The sequence below is a fragment of the Erigeron canadensis genome, chromosome 6 (genome assembly GCF_010389155.1).
Source record: "Erigeron canadensis isolate Cc75 chromosome 6, C_canadensis_v1, whole genome shotgun sequence".
In the NCBI taxonomy this organism is placed as follows: Eukaryota; Viridiplantae; Streptophyta; class Magnoliopsida; order Asterales; family Asteraceae; genus Erigeron; species Erigeron canadensis.
In genome coordinates this window covers 40,078,509-40,101,245 of record NC_057766.1, presented here as the reverse complement: position 1 = coordinate 40,101,245, position 22,737 = coordinate 40,078,509, and the positions used below count along the sequence as shown (strand labels likewise).

The window sequence follows — 22,737 nt, the reverse complement described above, 5'->3', positions numbered from 1 at the left end:
ATTATTTGAAGAGAATGTGTTAATATAGTGATCAAAATATAATGAGCATGCACTGGATGTGGCTTATTTGTTTATGATGTGCAACTTGAATATAATTGCATGCTCAGTTGATATGGCTATAGGCAAATGCAATATTAGACTTGATTATATTAAATTATTTGGAAGCTCTAGAAGAGTCATTATAACTTAATCATGAGAAACACATGCTTTGAGATGTGATAATAGATATGGCTATAAAACATATCACATGTGAGTCATAAACGAAAAGTTTATAGACCATGAGCATTTATTTAATTGGCATGACTGGATAGACCATCCCAGATCAATGATGATGTGAAAAGAATATAGAATAATCAATATATTCTTCAAATTGAAGATTAAAAATGTGATCATTTGCTATATGAGGAAGTATATGCCAAGTACAATAAGGATGAAATCCTTTAACGTAATGGAACATATGTAAATGTGATGTAAATAGGACTATACATCGTCCAAAAGACCATTTAGTGTTTAAAATCGATGCATCGTCTAAATGGTCATAAAAAACTTGAAGTTTGCGTAATTAATTCCTCATGTCATGAGATTGATAACATGTTCCATTTTGTACTAGAAATAATGATCAGTTTTATAATGATCATTTGAGAACAAAATGAGTAACTTATAATTTGGGGCCATGTTACTTAACATGCAAAAATATGAATTCGCATCATGCCAATAGTTTATTGTATTTCCTCCCTGTTGAAATTCATTTATGGTCAGAAATCAAATATGTCTCATATGAGGGTTTTTGGTTGTGCGGTATATGTTAAAGTTGCTCCACCACAACGCACAAAGATGAGACCTCATGAAATGTTGGAAATAATGTTGGGAAAATAAGTGTGCAGGCTAATGCTTACGCAGTCAATAAAGCCATCATTGGAATAAGCCATCATTGGGATATTTGTTTTTGGCTTACGTTTCTCATTGATATAATATAGTTTCCCAACATTAGGGGGAGATGTTTCCAACATTAGGAAGATATGAAAAGCAGCTTAAAGTTGAAATAAGCAAAAGATGAATTATCAAAGATCCTCACATCAAATTATATGATTATAATGTATTACATTTAGTAATTGCCAGATATGTTGACTGACCAAAAAGAGAGTGATTAATTTATATATGTCAGCTGCTAATGCTCCGATCAGTAATGAGTATACATATGTTTGAAGCATAGTACATAAGTTGATTCCAAATAAAAAGTCCTCGAAAGAAAAGGAGCAAGAAAATAAGATGGTCAAATTCGAGGTATGAAAGACTCCATTAAAGGTTATTGATGAAACAAGACATGAAGGTTTTAGAGAAACCTCAGGTACCTGAAAAAGTGAATATTAAACATTGAGATCTCAATAACAATATCATGTCTAGAGAGTTATGGAATCGATCGAATAAGTGAAATCGACGTCGATAATAACTTTAAATTTGATATAGCGCTAAGTACTATGAATAAATATGAGGATCTTGAAATCATGCATGAGAATGAAGTTCTAAGATGTATATGATTGGCCAATAGAAAAAGACGCAAAAGTTGGACCTCGAGTCCGTACACCTGAAAGTGTAACATTTTTATGATATAATTTATGAGTGCGAAAAATAAATGACAAATTACATGTATGTTACATATACAGTGGTTGTCCATATATGATATAACTTGGTCATTGTATAATTTGTTATGAAATGAGGATATTTCGCAAAAGATATTGACTTGATTAAAATGAGTTTTGTTCTCACGTGGTGGATGCAACAATTGATATCTTATAATTCTAGCAATATAAAATAATATGAAAATGTGTCTTACAGATTATTTTGAGCTCTGAATATATTATATATAGTGCATAAAGTATGTGAAGTATCTTTAAATAGCAATATTACTTGAAGTATCTAATGACCCAAAGCTACTACAAACATGTTTGAAAAATCCTTGAAAACAACATGTAGCAAATATAATCTATAAGTCCGTAATAAACATTTGGTAAAGTCGATCTCTTTGAAATTTAGTTTGAAGTTATGAGATATATTTGCCCAAAGATATTAAAGAAATATAAAACTTGAATACGTTAGTAATGCAAAAGATCTTTATGGGCAATTTTATGTTGGAAGTATGAGGTGGAAAATCTTGAATAAACAAAATCAGAAATTTATAGTGATGAATAATTACTCACAAGGAATTTATATGATGATGAAAATATTTTGTGGGTATATCTATTTATTGAGTATAATAAATAATTTGTATATATAATCATTTGGTATTGATACATATCACTTGGTATTGAGAAAAATGGTATTGATAATGATCATTTTCATTCCTTGTGGATATAAGTTCCTGATTCAAAATACTATATTTGAGTAGCATCGGGTCAATATTTTAGTATATTCATATATATTGTTTTCAGTTCTTTCAGTAAAGATAGAAATCTCATCCCATGAGAATGTATTAGTGGGTAAAACATATATTTTATTACCTTGGAGACGATAAAGTTATAATTTAAATTATACTAACCTATCAAAGCAGTTTTAGTCTGTTTTGATAATGCAGGATGATCTATTACAAACGGATATGTATTTATAAATGTTTGCATCAACTTTATCGTATATTATAAGTTAATTGACAGATCAACATGAAGATAATGCAGCATAGATGTTTTCAACAATTAAAGTTGTATATCAAATGAAGCTTGTTCGTGATACTAACGACTCAAGAGTTCAAGTGATGTGATCATGAGGGGAGAAGATACGCGTTGCACTCTTTTTCCCTTGGCCATGGTTTTGTCCCATTGAGTTTTCCTGGCAAGGTTTTTAATGAGGCAGCATCCCCAAGCGTATCGAAAGAACTATGTACTCTTTTTCCTTCACTAGATTTTTGTCCCAATGGGTTTTTTCTAGTAAGGTTTTAACGAAGCATATATTCTTTTGACATATGGATAGCCAAGGGGGAGTGTTATAAATCCATTATTATGTGGCTATTCACGTCTCTAACTCCTGTCCTTATGTATTCTACCATTATGAGTGTACTTATTACATAGACTATTATATCACTATATATATGGTGATCTTATTTGTAATGAGTAGATATAGATCAATGAAAATCTTTTCTTTCATTCTCTCTATTATTTTTACTATTGTTATTATATATTACTTTGCTATTAGGTTAACATAAGGCAAAAAATAAGCGTAGAGAAACAACCATGATCGTTAAAAACCCCCGGCAGGCGTAAAAAGTAATTACCGCGTAAGCGTTGGTTAAACGCAATATACCCATATCTATAAATATTAAATACACACTAGTTACACATCATTCCCATTCTTCATCAACACACACTACTCGGTCGTATCTATGTATATTCGTAATTAATTAATAATAATTAGGGTTTTGATTTCTATTGTTGGATAAACTTATTCCTTGGAGAAATAACTTCAATTCATAGCAGTTCAAGATCCAGATATCATCGTGATTCAGTCGACGATTATCATGTACGCTCACTATATCTATCCATTTGTTATTTTTACAACATTTGAATGATTATTTCTCTATTCAATTTTACTTGATTTTAACATGATAATTAATAATCTTGGTAGGATTTTCCACTTAACATTACTGGTGTCCTCTTAAATGTTTCTTTGGATATTTTTCGGTACGAATTGCAATTGCTATTGTCTTATGCTCCCTATTAATCAAGTATAACTTTTATATCTATAATTATAAAAAGTTAGTTTGGCAAGTCCTATTAATCTATTTCTATTATACTTGAAAATGTGCTACCTTGCATTCAAGAAACCATAATCTAGGTTGTTGTTTTAGCGCGGAATGCATTCTTGATAGGGGATCTTTCTGTTTTTTTTTTGGTTGATTTGGTTTTGGTATTCACGATTATTATTTTGTTTTTGACTTGCCATATTTTCGTCTATTATGACATTTGTGGCTACATTTAATTTTTAAAGTTTTTCAATGGCTTTTGTAGTTCTCAACTACTAGAACACAAAAACACTCGTTTCAACTTCTCTTGTACTTCGAGACTTGTGCTTGAGAGTTGATCGTGTGTGTCTAGGTTGTTGTAGAAGGGATTGCTTTAGCTTTTGAGTTTCCTAGTTTTAGTGATTTTGATAATGTATTCGTTAAATATTACAACACTTAAACAGTCGTTTAACTTCTGTTGTACTCTGAGGCATGCACTTGAGGGTTGATCTTGTGTATCACTGTATCTAGACTGTTCTTGTAGACGAGTTTGCATTTGCTTTTGAATTCCCGTTACTTAATGTGGTTTTGATGTTTTGCTAACGGGGATTGGGTTATACATATGTTTATAAAGTTTTCAATTGCTTTTGTATTTTTCATCCACTACAAGAACAGCTGAACATCTTCAACTTCTCTTGTACTTTGAGGGTTGATTGTGTGTATGCAAGTTCTTGTACTGTGAATTTCCATAGCTTTTGACTTCCCCTGCTTAATGTGTTTTTATGTTTTTAATAATGGGGTTGCATATGTTATTAAATGTTCAATTGCTTTTGTGTTACCAACTACTAGAACACTCGGACACTTGTTTCAGCTTCTCTTGTACTTTGAGGCTTGTGCTTGACCGTTGATCAGGTGTTTGCAGGTTCTTGTAGTTGAGGTTGCTTTAGCTTTCGACTCTTCCTTTAGTTCTTTATGCGGTTTTGTCATTTTTAATATTGGGGTTACATATGTTTTTGAGATGTTCAATTGCTTTTGTATCTGCATACTAGAGTACCTAAACGTCTGTTTCAACTTTTCGTGTACTTTGAGGCTTTGTACTCGAAGTTGATACAGATGTATGTATGTTTTCCTGTAGTGGGGATAACATTTGCATTTGACTTCTCCTATCTTTTGTGATTTTGACATTTTTATTGTTTGGATTGCATATGTTACTAAAGTTTCAATTGCTTTTGAAATCCCCTACAAGAAGTATATGTGTAGTCAGTTAGTTTTTCTGTAACAAGTTCACTAGAGATGTAGAGCCAGATATCATATAGAGCTAGCTTTAAAACAACCGATTTAAATATGTAACAAGTCAAGTTCGTATTTTTTGGTGTACACTTGAACATGTGACCAGTTCCCACTAAATAAACGAGAAATGGACTGTTTGATACTTTGATGTCATATGGATCTAGCTTTATTCAATTTTTCTGGTAATTAAGTGATTGGAGGTTCAAGAAGTTATAACCAGAACATCAGTTTCAATGGTATGGTTGCTTCTTACAATGTGTGTTGGTTGTTGTGTAATTGCTGGGTGGCACTGTACCCTCTAGTAATGAAGTTAATCCGAGTGTTATATTACCTTCTTACTGTTACCTTTCTTTGCTCATAATATGTTCAATTCTTTTTGTGATCAAGTGAGTCTAGGTTCAAGAAACTAAGACCAGATTGGCGGATACCATCAATGCCATTGTTGATTTTGATGATTAATCTCAAATCGAAAGTAATCTGTAACTGCTTAAAGGTTCTTTTCCTTGTTTCTTCAGCCATGTGAATTTTCAATCACAAAATTATGGTTAGAATTAGGGAATTCCAGACTCAGGGAATTTGGGACTTCATAGGACGATAACATAAAACCAAAAAGTCTGTGACATCGCATTTTGCTGTAGGACCAGGTTGTAGTTGTTCTATTCATAGGATAAAGTAAGATTCATTGATAGTTGCTATTTTTATTCTATCCATGGGTATTTTTGTTTGTTCCATGATTAATATGCCTTGGTAGTATTTCATTATCTTGCAGCTGGATGGTTATTGATCATCTGGTTTGAACTGTAAGACCACTGTTGATGGTACATTGCTTCGTCAAGTTTTGGTTGGTTGTATATATTTGTTCTCATAGTCCCGTGTGGAAGGGCTCTCGCTCAACGGATCAAAGGTACGCCGGGGATAACAGGCTGATGACTCCCAAGAGCTCTTATCGACGGAGTAGATCAGATCGATTGCTCGTTCTTCTCTTCCTCTTTTTTCCCAATAAGTCGACGGCCTTACACCATTGGGAGACTTCGAATAAACTGGAGTACATATAGGATAGACCGGTGCTAAAACCTTTTCTTTTCGATCTTGTACCCACGGAGCGGTACACTGAACACCAACCCAATCGAGACGAAAAAAAGAAAGAATAGCAACCCCACTGAGCTGAGCCCTATGACTAGAGACTAGAAAGGCAGAAAGAAATTCCTATTAGCTGAAAGTGGGTCTATTGGTGGGGAGGTATATGAAGGATAGTACATGCGCAATGCGGAAGCGATGACGGCAGTGTGATGGCGGCGACAGATGATGGTGGTGGCGGCGTCAAAGCTATAGATAATTGATGTAAAGGTGTTTGATTTAAAGGGGGTAGTAGAGATATTTTATAATATAGAAGGTTGATAGTGTAATCTAATATTAAGGGTTGGTGGTGATTTATTTCATTAAGGGTAACTTGGTCAATTCGCGTGTCCCATTTTTCTTAACTTTCAACATGAGCCCGATGGCGGTGGTCTGGTGGCGACGATTAGTGGTGGTGACAGGGTTGAATGGTGTAGGTTTATGTAAATGCAATTCATGTAAAGGTGATGATGGAGATATTTTAGAATATTAAGGGTTTAGGGTGGGAATTGATAAAATAAGGGTTTAGTGTGGAAATTAATTTATTAAGGGCAAAATGGTCATTTGCATTTGGGACATTTTCACAAGGGTGGGTAATCTTTATATAGAAGTATAGATATAGAAATATAGAAGTATAGATTACTTTTTATCTCGAAACTATGTTAGAGAACTCTGGATTTTGTAGGTTGATCAAGGAGTTAGGACGGCATAGGCTTCTCATTATCACATTTTAGTTGGACTCTATGACCGGTTCTTATTATATGTCTTGTTGTTGCTAATATATAGTTGAATGTGTTTTTTCTTCTATTCAGTTTTTTTTCTTTTTCTTTTTGAATTCACAATTACATTTTTCTTATGTGTTTGGAGGGTTTTGCTCTGTTAATAGCAATCAGATATTCAGATATTTTCCATATTTACTATTTTGTCTCTGCCCTTAGATCTACTTCATCTTTATAATCTATTTTATGTTATAACATATTTTCAGACTGTTAACATCATTATCATGTAGTTTGTGTATCCAAGGAGTTTCTGGTACAAAATTTCAGGCTCTTATAATCTTCGTTAAAGGTCATACTCCGTATTTTTTCATTATGATCATTTTTCAGTAACATAATTATGACTTGAATTAGAGAATTGCAGGTTTAAGGAATTAGAAACTTGATAGGATGATAACATAAAACCAATGAATTCGTGATGTCACATTTTGCGGTACGAAGGGAGCATGGTAATACTTCACTGGGTGATAGTTGCTCTGTTTAGTTGTCATATATTCAAAATTCAAAAAACTTTATTTAGAGTCAGTAGATACTATTTAACGTTTCTTGGGTTTTGTGCGGAATCTGTGCTGCCTAGTTGTCAGTGATCAATTTTAGTGGTAAAGCTGACCTTATCCACTTGTTAAAATTGCTCATGACTAGATTGTTTGCAGTAGTATGAATTTATTGACAATAACTCTGTTAAGTTATCGTTTATTCAATTACATTTTTAGAGTGACCTGTGTGCTTATAGGGTTTTTGTTGGATGTTGAGAACTTGAGAAATGTGGTCACTGCTTCAATCACTTATGGATGGTTGTATTTGACCTGATTTCTTTCTTTGGTAACTGGTATTTTTTTTTACCTTGTGTGGTACATATATCTAATAGTTATTGTTAATGGCTTCTGCAGATTTGAGTAAGTATCGTTTGCATTTTTTCCAAAGGAGTTCATGATAACTGGTTCAGGTAATCTCTGCAACGTTTCTTTTTGTTGGTTTACTTGTACCTTGGTCGAGGTATATAGATTGAATGAAAGCAAAGCAATCAACTTGGTGATGCTCGACAATCCTGGTTGTTTTGTTTTTAATATGGTTTTTCATTACAATTTTTCTTTTCTTCTCATACGCTATTAATATATGATACCTTTGGTTGTTGAGCTGTTGGATCTGAGCAGAAGTTGCTTGAGAGGTGGCAGGTTGGGTCCCTTCATTAACGTGCTGCAAAACAAACATCACATATTCCTAAACTAAGTTAACCTACTTTTTTTTTTAATAATATATAAGGTGATAAGTTATCTTTGTCGCTACAGCAATATCGATAAGCCTTTTTGGACCAAGTGGACTTTGGCCTAGCAGTATTCGAGGGGACCTAAAACTAAGAGGTTGTAAGTTGGAGTCCCATTTCAGACAAATGTGTAGAGTAGTCGGTTTGCATTTTGCGGAAAGAAAATAAAATCTATAAGATACTAGCCAAAAGTTAAATATATTTCTTGACTAATTAATCATACAAATAGGATGAGGTTTTGAGGTTACTTCGGGAGGAGAGTATATGACTCAGATGTATGTGGCCTACCGGAAATTCTCCGTGACCGTTTCATAACCTTTTCTTTAACCACTCTAAGATGTTTACTTAGGGAGTTTACAAGTTTAAACCTAAGACCTCTTGTGAGGACACCAGGGCGCCTAACTACTAGGTCACCTTGGTGGTGCTTAACTAATCCTTAGTCATTACTACTAAAAAATACCGGCTGAGTAGATAAGAAGAGGAGGTCTTTAACCGGACAGAAGATAGGGGTTGAGATAAGGCGTAGCCGGTATGCAAAAGTATCTACATACATGATGCTCTATGTGAGGGGTGGTTGTAGATTAATACTTTTTTAAGATAACTAGATAAGATCAACCTTCACAATACATAAGAGAGTTTTCACCTCATGTTTGGCTCTGACATGGTCATAGGTACTATATTTGTTAAGGTATTGCTAGTGGTCCTGAACACCTGGTACCTTCTTATCTTTCAATTTGTTACTATCTGATATGCATTTTGTTCATTGAAGGTACTATGTTGTCTATCAGCCTGTAACCAATTTCAGCACATTGTTTTTTCTTCTGTCAGTGCAATTGATATAGACATATGTCCGTTAGTAATCCTTCATAATTAGCATGATTTATCATTGGTCTTCTACAGCTTTTATATTTAGGAGGTAGTGCTTGATGATGGCTGTTGTTGTTATTGCTGTTTAAAGTTTCTGTAATATAGGGTCACATGTTATTCGAGAGATGCTAGGCACTGTTGGAATATAGATGCCCCACCCTTGTGCTTGAAATTCAATTGGAGATGACAAAATGGACGGGTTGGGTAATGGGTTTGGTCAGACATGTAAATTCTGGTGCAGACTGTAACAGGCCTGAATGGGCTGACCTGAAACTTTTATTTTTCCAACTTAACTATATAATTGATTAAGGCGTTAGATGTGACAGTGAAGACTGTATTACGGGTATTACAATATCATTGAGGTTGAATGCACAATAGGAAGAATGTATCAGACAGCCCAAATCAACTCATTCATAACTAAAAGCGTCGATATATGCCACCTCTTGCAGCCATGCTTTTCAGCATCTATTGTGAAACTTAACCTCTTGTTATGACTGTATAAAGCATAATATTATTGATTCTAGTTATTTGTCTGTCGTCTGATAATATACTTATAATGTTTCAAGGCATGAAATTAAATGGAGATTATTATGCAGCTAGAGCCAATTTCTGGCCATGGTGAGGAAGTATTCATTCCGTGCTTCATTTTTCTTTTGATCTTGAATTATACATACATGTTTTAAATCTATAATTGTGACTTTTGTACCTCACATCAGGACAGTGCATATGACACTATAATCTTGGATTTTTCTGGAGATACATATCAAGGACCACAACTTCTAATTATGTAACTTTTACGTTGTCTATGATCATGATTAGTAGGGTTTAAAGGGGTTTAAATGGAGATAACTTAATTTTGAGTGAATGGAATTTCAAATTGATAATTGATAATTTCTACGTCTCAAAATAAATGTAAGATTTTTTCCGAACTTTTCCCACTATAAATTCATCTTCTTTTTAGATCTTGTTGAACTGCAAGATTTATATGTGTCAGAAAATTGCCACTGAGGTTCCTCTAAGTTACTTATTTCTTGAAAGGTAATTTGAATAAATGACTAGTATTCAAACATTCTTGTTACACTGTTTAACAAGTTATATGTTGAATTTATTCAGGGAAGGATGGAATATTTTGCTTTCACATTTGCATTCATTTATGGACAGAGTGGGGTCGGGTTGTGATACAATTATTGTCCTAAAGTAGGACTAAAAGAAGAAATAATCTGCATTAATGTAGATGCATGCATCTTCTTTTTATGGCTGGTTGTTTGTGCCCCTTGAATCTTATATCAAGGGGCACAAACATTGATGATATGGGCAAGGTTGCTATTTTGCCCTCACAACCTCAAAAAACCTACTTGAGTCGTTGGACGACATTGAAACATCTAATGCAATATAAAGACACATCCGAGAAGAGTTGTACATTTGACTGGTTCCTTTTGAGCATAAACAACTGAAGAAAATCGAACCCAACACGTATACTTGTTCAGTTTTGCTACTATTATGCCTCTTAATCAATTGTATGCCTCCACCTGTTGCAGACAATCTTCCATCTACCTCAGCACCAGTTTTTGATAAAGAACACCATATGGCGGTATTCTATTGGATAGAGTTGCTGAGTCATTTGTTGGTCTAACAGTATAGAATGTCCATAGGACCCGCCGGCCACGTGGGCCTTGGGCTGCCAAATGGGAATCCTACATGTCAGAAAGAGTCATTAACAAATCTCTTCTAATCCCTTCTCAACCAGTAATTATCTATCTCCCACGTGGGACTCCTTGGCCCACAGCAGCATCTCTCATTTTTTAGTGTCTATATAATTTCATCTTCCCTTCCTTCGCGTAATGACTACTGCTCCATATGCAGCTGTGATCATTTCAGTGGTGCTTGTGGTTAGAATCTCCTAATAATACGCCCAAACTCTTATAAGTCTTCGGAATTTGATTATTTCATATTGTTGGTTAGAAGGAACGATAATAGTTCGTCTTGATGGGTGACACTTCTGCTTCGTACATACATATGGTAGTGCATTTGTTTATCTTATGTCAAGTTTTTTTCTTTTATCAGTGTTCGATAGTTGATAACAGCTAATTCTAATTTTTCGGTGACTTGATGTAGGTGCAACATCTTATAGAGAAGTGTTTGATCTTCCGCATGAGCAAAGACGAATGCATGGAAGCACTTTCTAAACATGCAAAGATCAAACCTGTAATCACCTCTACTGGTTAGTCACCCATCATGTGTCTTCTTTACAGTCTTGATCATGTCCAGATCATGCATGCATACGCAGGATCTAGTGTTCCCTCCATCTTATATCAGGGTTGTGAGATGAGCTGTATTATTTATACAAATTAAATGACCAACATGGTTTGTTAAGATTACAAACACCTGAGATTTGAAAGGTCGATGACTTCATCTCCCAACCACACATTCTAAAAGCAAGGGCTAGATGATCACTTTAGTCGTTTTCACATATTGTAAATCAAATCACTTTCCTCAAAAGGCTGAAAGAGAAAGGCACCCGAATAGTACTTCTAGATAGAGGTGGTAATGTATATGAGTGGGTACTTCGGTTTTATGCACTTATTAATTTACAAGAATAGTTATCTAGTTCTTTACAAAATAGTACTTTAGGAGGATGTGTACACTAAAAAAACTTTTGGCAATCCATTCCCCTTTTTGCTAAATTTCGATTTGACCCATCTGAGATAAAAGTCATAAAACACAACCCAAGGTGGCCTATTCATAAGCATACGAAACAAAATCGCTTCCTGTATTTTCCATGTTTGTATTAAACATCAGTGAATTGTCGCTATGCAGTGTGGAACGAGTTAGAGAAAGAGAACAAGGAGTTCTTTGAGTCTTACTCTCATTCTCAGTCTCAGTCCTCAAGTGTAGCAGATCGGATGTCTGAAGCGGAAACAAGCCAACTGATCCAGAAGATGATAAATGACCATCAAGCAGACGGCTCAGACAGCGATGACAAGTAACACACGGCATACATAAATATAAATTGCTAGCTGCGTATAAGTAACTTTAGTCACTAAGCCTACCAAAGTATAAATGAATTGACCAAATTACCCTTGGAGCTTGAAAACCCTAGAGCATAACCTATTTATAAACTTTGGATCCCCCGAGGTGGGCGTGCACCTGGAATCTTAGTGAATCAATTATAGCTCGTATAAAAGTTAACAGTCGCAATCTAATGCTGTTTTTGTGTCGTGTTGAAGTATGGGATATTTTGTTTTGTTGTGTGTTTTTTTGTTGTTATGTAATGTAGAAACAAATGAAGCTTAAATTGTTGGGTCCATCAATTGTCATAATCATATGCTTTTTATTTCTGTTAGGAAATCTGAACCAATGGTCTAAAATACTTGTGGCATGACATCTCTATATAAAAGCTTATCAAATACGTTTTCCCTAGTATGAAAGTTACACGTGTTGTATAATTTGTTCTTTCTTTAATGCAACTGTTGTATTTTTGTGGTATTTTCATTGTCATATTTGACTGTATCTGCTTAGTAGAGGTATACCAAACCAAGTGTCTAGATTGGTTAGTTTTACTCGCGGACCAGCTAGAATCATTGGTCATTGTTAAAGACCAATTCAACCTTTCCACGAAAATGTTATGTAAATGAGCTACCTCTTGAATTTTGATTTTGACATGTCGGTGGTTTTAACTATAGCCTTCTTGGTGTAACGTAAGTCCAGGAATGGATCCTTTTGCCTAGAATGACTGATGTCAAATGACACATTAGGCAGTAGCCATTCAAAAGGCCAAGAGACGATACCCTGGTTTGACGTCTTCCCCAAAATTTTTTTAAACCGGTTGATCGATTGTCTGAGATGGGCCTGCTTTGCCAAAGTAATAGGTCCTGGACGTCTTTTGTGAATCCAGAAAGCCTCTTTAGAGGGATCCTCAAAATACTAAGTTAGAAGGAGTCTCGTTATTTATGCACGTACATGAGGTATACTTGCGAGATGCAAGCGGATACCTCGTGTGGCTCCTCGTGTTGCAAATTTGTATGGGCTGAAAGATGATAGATGTATGACGTATGAGGATGAGTCATATTATGCTATTGTGATAGAAAAATTGAAATTGCAAGTAGTGTATGTAACATTGGAACCCATAACTTAAAAAAAAAATAAATTATTCAACTATATCCTATAATCGACTTAGTTCACTGGATTATTAGGGGGTTTTAAGAGTCTTGAGTTGAGTTTCATTTTAGACATGCATGGTTTGAGTTTTGCTTATTGTCTAATTGAATGTTATTGTGGTTTCTCGAATATTAAAAACTAAACCCGTTTGTTAAACAAAAATGTTATTGGCCATATTTAACTTTAAGCATGTTGTTGTCCAGTGGTGAAACCAGAACCGGAAGTGACCCGTAGTACAATTTTTTTTCCACTAGTCTTGTATCGACATAAAGTAATGATAACAATGATAACGACTAAATTGTTACAATTTTTAGCATTTTTTAACAAGTTTTTGACTATTTTTAATGAATTTTAAGGATTTTTAGCATTTTTAGTAGTTTTCTCTTTATCATTTAGTTGTACAGATACATCTTTATAAGCTTTATGGATAAAAATATGTTTCAAAAGTTTAAAGTTGGTTACAAAACCGATATCTCATATTTATTTGATCCGTAACACCAATAAAAAATATATACATCATTTTTTGAAAAGTTTTATATCATTGTAGTTCCGCCAGTATTGTTGTCTGTATTTAGTTTTGTTTTCTTTTTTTAACAGCGTCTATATATACGTTTTTAATTTTAATATTGTAAGTCTATGATTGTTGACTTAAAACTTTTAAACTAGTGACATGACAACAGACATGGATGATTATACTGATATCACATATTTACATATCTAAATTTAAATACATAAAATGAAAAACTTTATAATATATACTATAAGACAGTTGAACTAATGACTTATTAACCAATCAAATCGTTCGATTTCATCCAATTGACTTTCGCTTATGTTATCATTTAGATTAACTATAAATTAAAAATCCATATGAGTACAACTGGTTTCAAAAAGTTATATACTTGATTGTCAAATACAGGATCAAAATTGGGTACGCATCATGATCAAATACATATACTTGAATGTCAAATACAGGATCAAAATTATGTTTATATTTTAATTATTTATTATTTTTCATAATAATATCACATTATGAGTACAACTGGTTTCAAAAAGTTATATAATAGAGAAATTATTATAATATGTGCCTCGTGGAACGAATATGACAAACAATTTCATCAATATGTCTCAACTAATAATGACAGTGACGAACATATGATTATTGTATTACAACTTGCAAAGTATAACACTTAGAACCCTATATCTTCAAAATTATAAGCTTTTATGACTTAATATATGAATATTTAAGATTAATAATATCGTAAACTCCGTGTCCAGTGTTGGACACGGAACTAAAATCTAGTAGCATACTACCTTCACAATATTTTGAAATATATCAATATATTGCATAGTAACGCTAAATTATCTTTAATCTTTCTGCGATTATAAACCAGATGTTAGAAAAAGCAATTTCAACCGCCCAAATTTAGAAATCTCGCATTAATATATGTCCTTAGCTGAGCTAGGTGATATACAATAAGATCACGACACATAATTAAAAATTAATTAAATAATAATATATGTCTTTATTAATCGATGTATAGCTTTGAATCTTCGATATTGAGTTGACAGTTGATGCAAAATGTCTTTTTCGATTAAAGTTCTTCCCACATATATCGTGTTTATAGAATATATATAGATGTATAGCTTTGAACTAGATTTTAGACCCGTGTCCAATACTGGACACGGGGTTTACGATATTATCAATATTAGATCTTCATACATTTAATTCATAAAATCTTATAATTTTGAAGATATACGATTCTAAGTGTTATAATGTGCAAGTTGTAGTACAATAATCGCATGCTCGTCACTGTCATTATTAGCTGAGACATATTGATGGAATTGTTTGACGTAGTCATTCCACAAGGCATATGCTATAATAATTTTTCTATTATAAAAGTTTTTGAAACCAGTTATACTCATAATGTAATATTATTATTAAAATATAGTTAAGAGTTAAAATATAACTATACTTGTGATCTTATACTTGACATTCAAGTATATGTATGTGGTCATGATGCAGGTTCTTTTTCAATCATCTGTCTTATGATAATTAGATAACAATTATGATTGTTTTCAATTTTTTTGATAACAATTAGGACTCTTGATTTGAGTGACAATTGTAACTTAAAAAAAAATATGAATACTTTTTGTAACGTTTTTAAGAAAATTTTTAAAAAATCCTCTCAAGTTGATGGTTAAAAACAAATATAGATTAAGTGTTGAGGGCTAAAAAGTATAAATTGTTGATGGAAAACAAAAAAGTGTAAATTAATGAGACTTTTTCTACAAATTAATATAAATAATATTATAATAATATATTTGGATAATTATTATTAGGATTTTTAATTTATAGTTTATCTAAATGATGACATAAGCGAGAGTCAATTTGATAAAATTGAGCGATTTGATTGGTTAATAAGTCATTAGTTCAACTGTCTTATAGTATATATTAAGATCTTTGATATTGAGTTGACAGTTGATGCAAAATGTCTTTTTCGACTAAAGTTTTTCTCACATATATCGTGTTTATAGAATATATATATATAGGGAAAAAGGAATATAAGGCTGTCCGACACCTAAGCTTAGGTGTGGAACCCCTCACATACTAATATTTTATTATTTCTTCTTTAATGAATAAATGCATGAGCCCCCATGATTTTTATGGATTAAAAAAATAATTTGTGAGTGTTCCACACCTAAGTTTAGATACCCGACAGCCTTATATTCCCATCCCCCATATATATATATAGGGTAACGTTCCAGTGAGAACAATCTTAAAATAAGAACGGCGAGAACACTTAAAAAACATCATTTTGATGCATTAAAAGTTCATAAAACTAACATAGTGCTTAACTAATTATCATTATTTAAGTGTTTAACAACACATTGATCTGTTAAAATCGAGAAAATCACGTTTTTTGTTTTGTGCATCCATCTTGGATGCATATTCATCAAAATGATGCATCCAACAAAAAACGTGATTTTTTCACTTTTGACGGATCAATGTGTTGTTAAACACTTAAATAATGATAATTAGTTAAGCACTATGTTAGTTTTATAAATTTTTAATGCATCAAAATGATGTTTTTTAAGTGTTCTCACCGTTCTTATTTTAAAACTGTTCTTATTTGAATGATGCACCGAAACTCCAAACAGCTAGTTGTACCCGTTTCAGAAACTCCATGGAAACGTTTCCGTGTACGAAACACGAGTGAAACTTTCCTTGAATTTTCCATACATACCGAAACGGTTTTTTTGAAGTTTTCATACCGAGTCTAATTAATATTAGAGTTTAATGGACTTTTCATATTCCAAACAGAATACATTATATACAATTTGATCAACATTCGATTTTTTTTAATTTCAAAACCAATTATTAAATACTAAATATTCGATGAGTGATCACTGATCAAGCATATATTATACAAATACAGTTATACATAATATCTGAAGTCTCGAGTCTGTATATAAAAAATTGATATATTTTAAATTTGTATGTTTTTTATTGCCGTACCCGTATCTTGCATTTTTTAGTTTTTCCGTTTCCCGTTCCCGTATCTTTCTTGTACCCCTTTGCCGTACCCGTTTCGGTGCTACATAGGTGAGAACACTTAAAAACATCATTTTGATGCATTAAAACTCCATAAAACTAACATAGTGCATAACTAATTATCATTATCTAAGTGTTTAACAACACGTTGATCCGTCAAAATCGAAAAAATCACGTTTTTTGTTGGATGCATTATTTTGATAAATATGCATCCACACAAAACAAAAAACATGATTTTCTCGAATTTGACAGGCCAATATGTTGTTAAACGCTTAAATAATGATAATTAGTTTTACACTATGTTAGTTTTATGGACGTTTAATGCATCAAAATTTAGTTTTTAAGTGTTCTCACCGTTTCTTATTTTAAGAATTCTTATTTGATTGTCCCCTATATATATAATATATATATTTACAAATGCCCAACTTACCGACCATCTATATAAACAACTAATTATTAAGCCGATAAACAACATAATATTAAGTATTAATCCCATGTAACATAAAAAAATCCTCGTCTTTCGTTACGTACGTTCTTTCTTTCTTCTTCCCAATACAAGCAATAAATAACAATATCTTAATTGTTGTCGTGCCTGAACCATTCAATTATTTTACTATTATATATTATATACAATAACTTATAATTATCATAATAATGTTTATTATAAATCAAACAATCCCACTAAATTATAATCGTTGGTCACTTAAGTAGATGCTACATTATATGCTTAGAGTTGGTAAAACAACAATGTTGTATATTTGACTAATTTTATTTCAAATTGATTTGTAGACATATATATAAATAACATAATAACTTTCGAGAAAATATATATCCTGATTAACCAAAAACCATAAAGCTATTCAATTTCGAAGCAACCAATCTTTTATTAAGAGCTCCCCCAAAGTAACCAAAAAGATTTCGTAAAAAGATATCTCATTTTCATTTTCATGCATTATAATATCTCTTGTCCTAATTTTGCTTAAAATAATAAGGTTGTAAGTTATAGAACCATAAAAGGTTAATGTTACAATCACAAGGGACCAAAATGGAAAATTCAGTCATGTGTAAATGGAGCAGAATTATGGCGCGCAATTCTTCAAAGGGCGTTGACCAACAAACCGGTATCAATGTTGGTGGGCGCCCGTACGAAAGATGCCACTAATCTTCCATTAAACACACTCATCAAAATAAAATACCCTATAATTTCTCTCTTTCTCTTTCTCTTTCTCCCTCACATTAATTACTGTTTAAAAAACGTTACGATAATTTTTAATTTTAATTAATTATTACTATCTATTAATCCCAGCATCTTCGCAGCAGATTCCCATAATTGTCGCCTTTCATTAATCTGCTACTAATCATTTGGACGATTACCATACAGATCCATTATTATATTATTTCTTCTACTGATGATTATACTTTTGAGCCACAATTGTCTCACTTATCAAGGTTGGTTAATTATTCCTTCATTTCTTATTTAATTTATAATTTCTAGTAAGTAATTTAGTTGATTAACTGTACTATATGTATGCTGAATTTGTAATATATGTATGTATAGTATATATTAATGATACAAATTTCAATCAATTAAATTAAATTATTGTACTTGTGGAATAAGAATTAAGAAAAGAAAAAAGGTAGCTTGTGAAATGATGGTTAATGGTTTGTGCTATCTGCATATATATATATAGGTGTGAACTAATTGTTGAAAAAGATGGAAAACGGTCAAAGCGCTGAAAGTATAATTGCAAATTTGATGGGTTTTGATGATAAATCGTCACGATATCAGGCTGTTTCTGGACAACAAAAAGTGTTTTCTGATAGATATCTACAGAAACATGGTTGTATAGGGAAGAATAAGAGAAAAAACTCTCAAAATCATCTCCTGAGATCCAAGAAAAAGGCGAATTTGAGAACAAGTGGTTCAGATAATGATATTTTATCGAGTGACGTTATGCAGGGTACGAAGTCACCTATTGTTGGCAATTCTGTGAACAATGGACAACATTTGAAATCTCGTACAATGATAAGACCAAATTTAACGAATGTAGAGTGTGCTTCTGGACCTTCCTTTCTGATTGATTCTCGCACTGTTTTCGGCTGGGAAGTCAAGAAACGACTATTGGAGAGTCTCAAAATGACCAAAGTTTCTCAACCAGAATTCAGAAGTTTGATTGGTATTAAAGAAGGTCAGAAAAATGAATATGTCATCAAGTTACCAGTATTCAAACCTTTGAATTTTTCTTCCAAATCGAACACTACAAAATCTGTGAGAATGACTAGAACTGATGCGAAGACAAGTTTCGGGAAATTGGTGAATAATTCAAAAGCAAATTCAGGAATAAAAAGTGCTGAATCTTTTCATATTACCGAAAAAAAATGTAACTGCTCTGCAAAAGAAGAATGCTCTTCCCATGTTTCGGATCTGTCGTCTGAACAGGTATTATCCGGAATGACAATTTTCATTTACTACCATCTTAATATATATCTGGTCTTTGGTTTGAGAGATTCATGGTTACTTCTTAAATTTTCAGGATTCACTGGTTGTATCTCATGGATACGGCTTAGTGTATTCAGATTTCTTACAACATGATGAAGAACACCCTGATGGTAAAGGTGAAATATATCAGCGTACTCCAATTTCAGTTCTAGAACCTCCATTTAGGGAAGATAATTCATCAAGCTCTGAGTATGGTGGAAGTACGGAAGCTGATCTCCATGGTTAGTGTACTCAAAACCCTTTTTTTGCATCATATAACTAGTAGTGTCAAGCTGGGTATGTTGGGTAGTGAGTCGAAACCGACACTTTCTAACATTTTTCTTTTCAGTTTCATGAACGCTTAATATGTTGAATATGATCATAAAACGATAATGCATTTGAGAGTTATAATATAATAATAATAATAATAATAATAAAGTATTAACCTTTTCTTACAGACAATTTCTGAAGGTTTTATGCAAATGACTACACGTCTGATGACTTTTTTTGGAAGGCAGAAACATGTCTTATGACTTTTAATTCATACAAGTATTCACCTATATAGTTAAATCACTTTGACCCATATGACTAGCTACAACTTACAAGTGACAAATTATAAAAAGTGACCTTATTCAATATATTCGTAGTCTCATGTGTGTTCTACATTAATTGGTAGGTTTGTCGATGCAACTTCAGCTTCTTAAGTCAGAATCAGAGGAAAATGACATCAACCCTGAAATGGTTACATCGAGTGATGATGAAAAATCTTGTACAGATGAAATTATACAATTAATGATACCCTTTGGTACCAAAGAAAGTCGGGATTATTCGTACCTGGTAGATGTACTAGATGAATCAGGTTTCCAAGATGGCAACAGGGAGATAAACCTTGAAAGATGGCATTCTTCAGAATTCATGGCGAGCCCCTTGGTATTTGAAATGTTAGAGAAGAAATATGGGAAGCAAGAGTTATGGCATAAGGCTGAGAGGAGGCTTCTATTTGATCGTATAAATGCAGGCATGACATATATTGTTAGACCACATGTAGACATTCGTGCTTCCTCCAAGCCTTTAAGAAGAAAGATGGCAAATATTTTGAGGAGAGATGTCATCGAGGAAGAACTTTTGACTGTTTTAGTTAGTCAAGAAAAGGGAGTCAATGATGGGTTGTCTGAGAAGGCCGTGGGAAGAGGACCCTGGTTTGACCCTGTCGAAGAACTGGATTCTCTTGTGAGGGAGATCGAAATCTTTTTGTTTGATCAGCTAGCAGCAGAGTTAGTCTCAGCTTGAAGTGTCCGTGTTTTAGAGGTGGCAAAGTGGGCTGGTTGAGTAATGGGTCAAATGGGTCCAGGGTAAAGAAATATAAGATTTTTTATTACGGGCCATACATGTTGGGTTGGGTTACCCTTCAACACTTATTTTTTTCTTCGTTTTCTCATCTTTAGAAATTTCTATAAATTAAATTGATTATAAAGTGAAAGTAATAATTCAAATTTTTGTAAGGAGGTTTAAGCATTCAAAACATTCATTTGATGGCTTTCAAGCTAGTCGACCCATTAGACCTGTTTCCATTTTTTTCAAGCTTTAAAACGTCACTGGTTTGACCCGTAGTTTGTATTCGCCCATTTTTGTCAAATGGGATAAAGTTGTCATATGTACTGCATTTGTATGTTCTTTTGGTTTGATGAAGATATAAAATGGGTTTTAAGCAATAGGACTATGCAGCTAACATTTCAGATCTGAAAACACTTCAATTCAAGCAAGAATCGCAAAACATTAATCAATGTAAGTACATAAGAACTCTTTATGGTGTAGTAAGGTAGACATTAACATGAACAATGGTTTCAACTCCATCAGTAGTGTGTTCATCCACTTGAGGTAGACTTTCAATGGTAGCATATCCCTTGGCATCTTCATACTTACCTGTCCCACCAATTACAGCTATATGAGAGACTTCTGAAGCAGTCCGGTGAACCCCAAAGAAACTAATTGTATCATCTACTTCATGATCACTACCGTGGAACAATGTGGTTAGTGCAAATGTGTGACTACTCCCATCTAATGAGCTTGAGAGGTAGAACCCTTGTCCTCTTCCGAGCACCCCGGTCCCAAGTTCATGTCCTTCAGTCAACTCGTTATCTATCACAGTGATTGACCCAAACATGAGTTGTTGCAGGGTTATGCCAGATGGAAGTTGACCTGCAGAGACAAATGGTAAGTTGTTTCCTCCATTGACAACATTGTTGTTCCCAGTGTTTTGGAGGACAGTGTTGGAATTCGGGTTGTTTGGGCTATTGCCATTGAAGCCAGCTAAGAATGGAAGATTGTTGTTATTGACTATGCCATTGATGTTGCTTAGCGGGACTCCACCGGTTATTGGAAAAACTTGACTGTTGGGTCTTGAAAAGGGCACAGCATTGGCATCAGATGTGGCAACAATTCCTGTGACCACTCTGCTTGTAGCATGAGACCCTCCTAGCACATCATGCATAAAGAAGCTCAAGGTTGGGTGTTCGCCATTGGTTGCACCAACTGCTGCAGACCCACCTGTTGGAGTTGCCACTGGTGTTACTGGTGCCACATTAGTAGTAGCAGTTGTTGCTACCGGGGAACCTGTGACACCAGGGGCAACAACAGGACTTGTTGCGTCTGGTAAAGGGACAGAAGGACTAACTGGTGCAGGTGCTATGGTAGTGGGGGTATCATCTGTTGGTAGGTCAGGGGTGGGGTCATCTTGAGGTTCCACATCAGGGGCATCAGCCGCGTTTATTGGACCAAACGAGTCGTGCTGGGTAGTCAAAAGTGGGGTTGTATCGACAAGGATACGGGTTCCAGTAGCACATCCAAATAAGAAGGCTAGCAAAAAGATGCAAAGGGTAGACGTGCAAAACTTAAAATTTGCCATTTGGGGTTTGAAATGAGATTGAGGGATTGTTTTTTGTGTATGTATGTGTTCGATGAGACACTGGGGGATATATATGCATTTGTGCTGTATGCATTTGATGAGAAGTGGAGTCGATGAGATTGATATATGGAGACTGGAGTTGTTGTATTTAGAGGTTTGGTTTATAAGTATATTTGGTGGTCTACTTAAATTGGTTATTGTGTTCTTCAATCATATTATTTTAAAAAAACCCACATTTTGGCTACATGTTTGTATAATGTTTATCAAGTTAAAGCTGATCAGTAATCTAATATATTGAAGTTAGATTCATGCATTAAATTTTTTCAAAAAATATAGGAGATTGTACACTTTGATTCTTTGAAATCACCTAGCCATCCAGGTTGTTCATAGTCAAAACCAAACTAAACCGGACTAATTAACTCGAACTTGAAATTTATAATAAAAACATGACTGCAAACCCGACTGGAATGTTGAATGCACTCATTTGGTACAACTCCACTCTAAAGTGAACAAGAATCTGCGATAGAGACTTTGGATGTGATTCATGTTGGTACTAATACAAACCTTCTATAGGTTATACGCCATCTTCCAAAAACTGAATCTATACTTGTATTGTATTT

The 22,737-nt window shown here is 33.6% G+C and overlaps 3 protein-coding genes across 4 annotated transcripts; 2 read left to right on the top strand and 1 right to left on the bottom strand.

Moving 5' to 3' along the window:
• The first annotated feature begins 10,332 nt into the window (after positions 1-10,332).
• Positions 10,333-12,329, top strand: LOC122602871. 2 transcript variants are annotated; one of them, XM_043775481.1, is made up of 4 exons: positions 10,333-10,768; positions 10,886-11,041; positions 11,138-11,243; positions 11,840-12,329. In XM_043775481.1, the coding sequence occupies exons 2-4, from the start codon at positions 11,009-11,011 to the stop codon at positions 12,007-12,009; spliced, it is 309 nt and encodes a 102-aa protein (XP_043631416.1). In that variant the 5' UTR covers positions 10,333-10,768; positions 10,886-11,008; the 3' UTR covers positions 12,010-12,329. The 2 variants fall into 2 exon arrangements, with proteins under 2 accessions (XP_043631416.1, XP_043631415.1); XM_043775480.1 differs by lacking the exon at positions 10,333-10,768 and having other exon boundaries at positions 10,821-11,041.
• Positions 12,330-18,045: 5,716 nt separating this feature from the next.
• On the top strand, positions 18,046-20,904 carry LOC122602864. Its single transcript, XM_043775471.1, has 4 exons — positions 18,046-18,182; positions 18,425-19,173; positions 19,268-19,454; positions 19,889-20,904. Exons 2-4 carry the CDS (start codon positions 18,448-18,450, stop codon positions 20,500-20,502), a joined length of 1,527 nt encoding a protein of 508 aa, XP_043631406.1. The 5' UTR covers positions 18,046-18,182; positions 18,425-18,447; the 3' UTR covers positions 20,503-20,904.
• A 112-nt stretch (positions 20,905-21,016) lies between these two features.
• LOC122604884 (dirigent protein 24) lies at positions 21,017-22,117 on the bottom strand. The gene has a single exon (XM_043777745.1). It carries the CDS (start codon positions 22,115-22,117, stop codon positions 21,017-21,019), a length of 1,101 nt encoding a protein of 366 aa, XP_043633680.1.
• Positions 22,118-22,737: the final 620 nt, after the last annotated feature.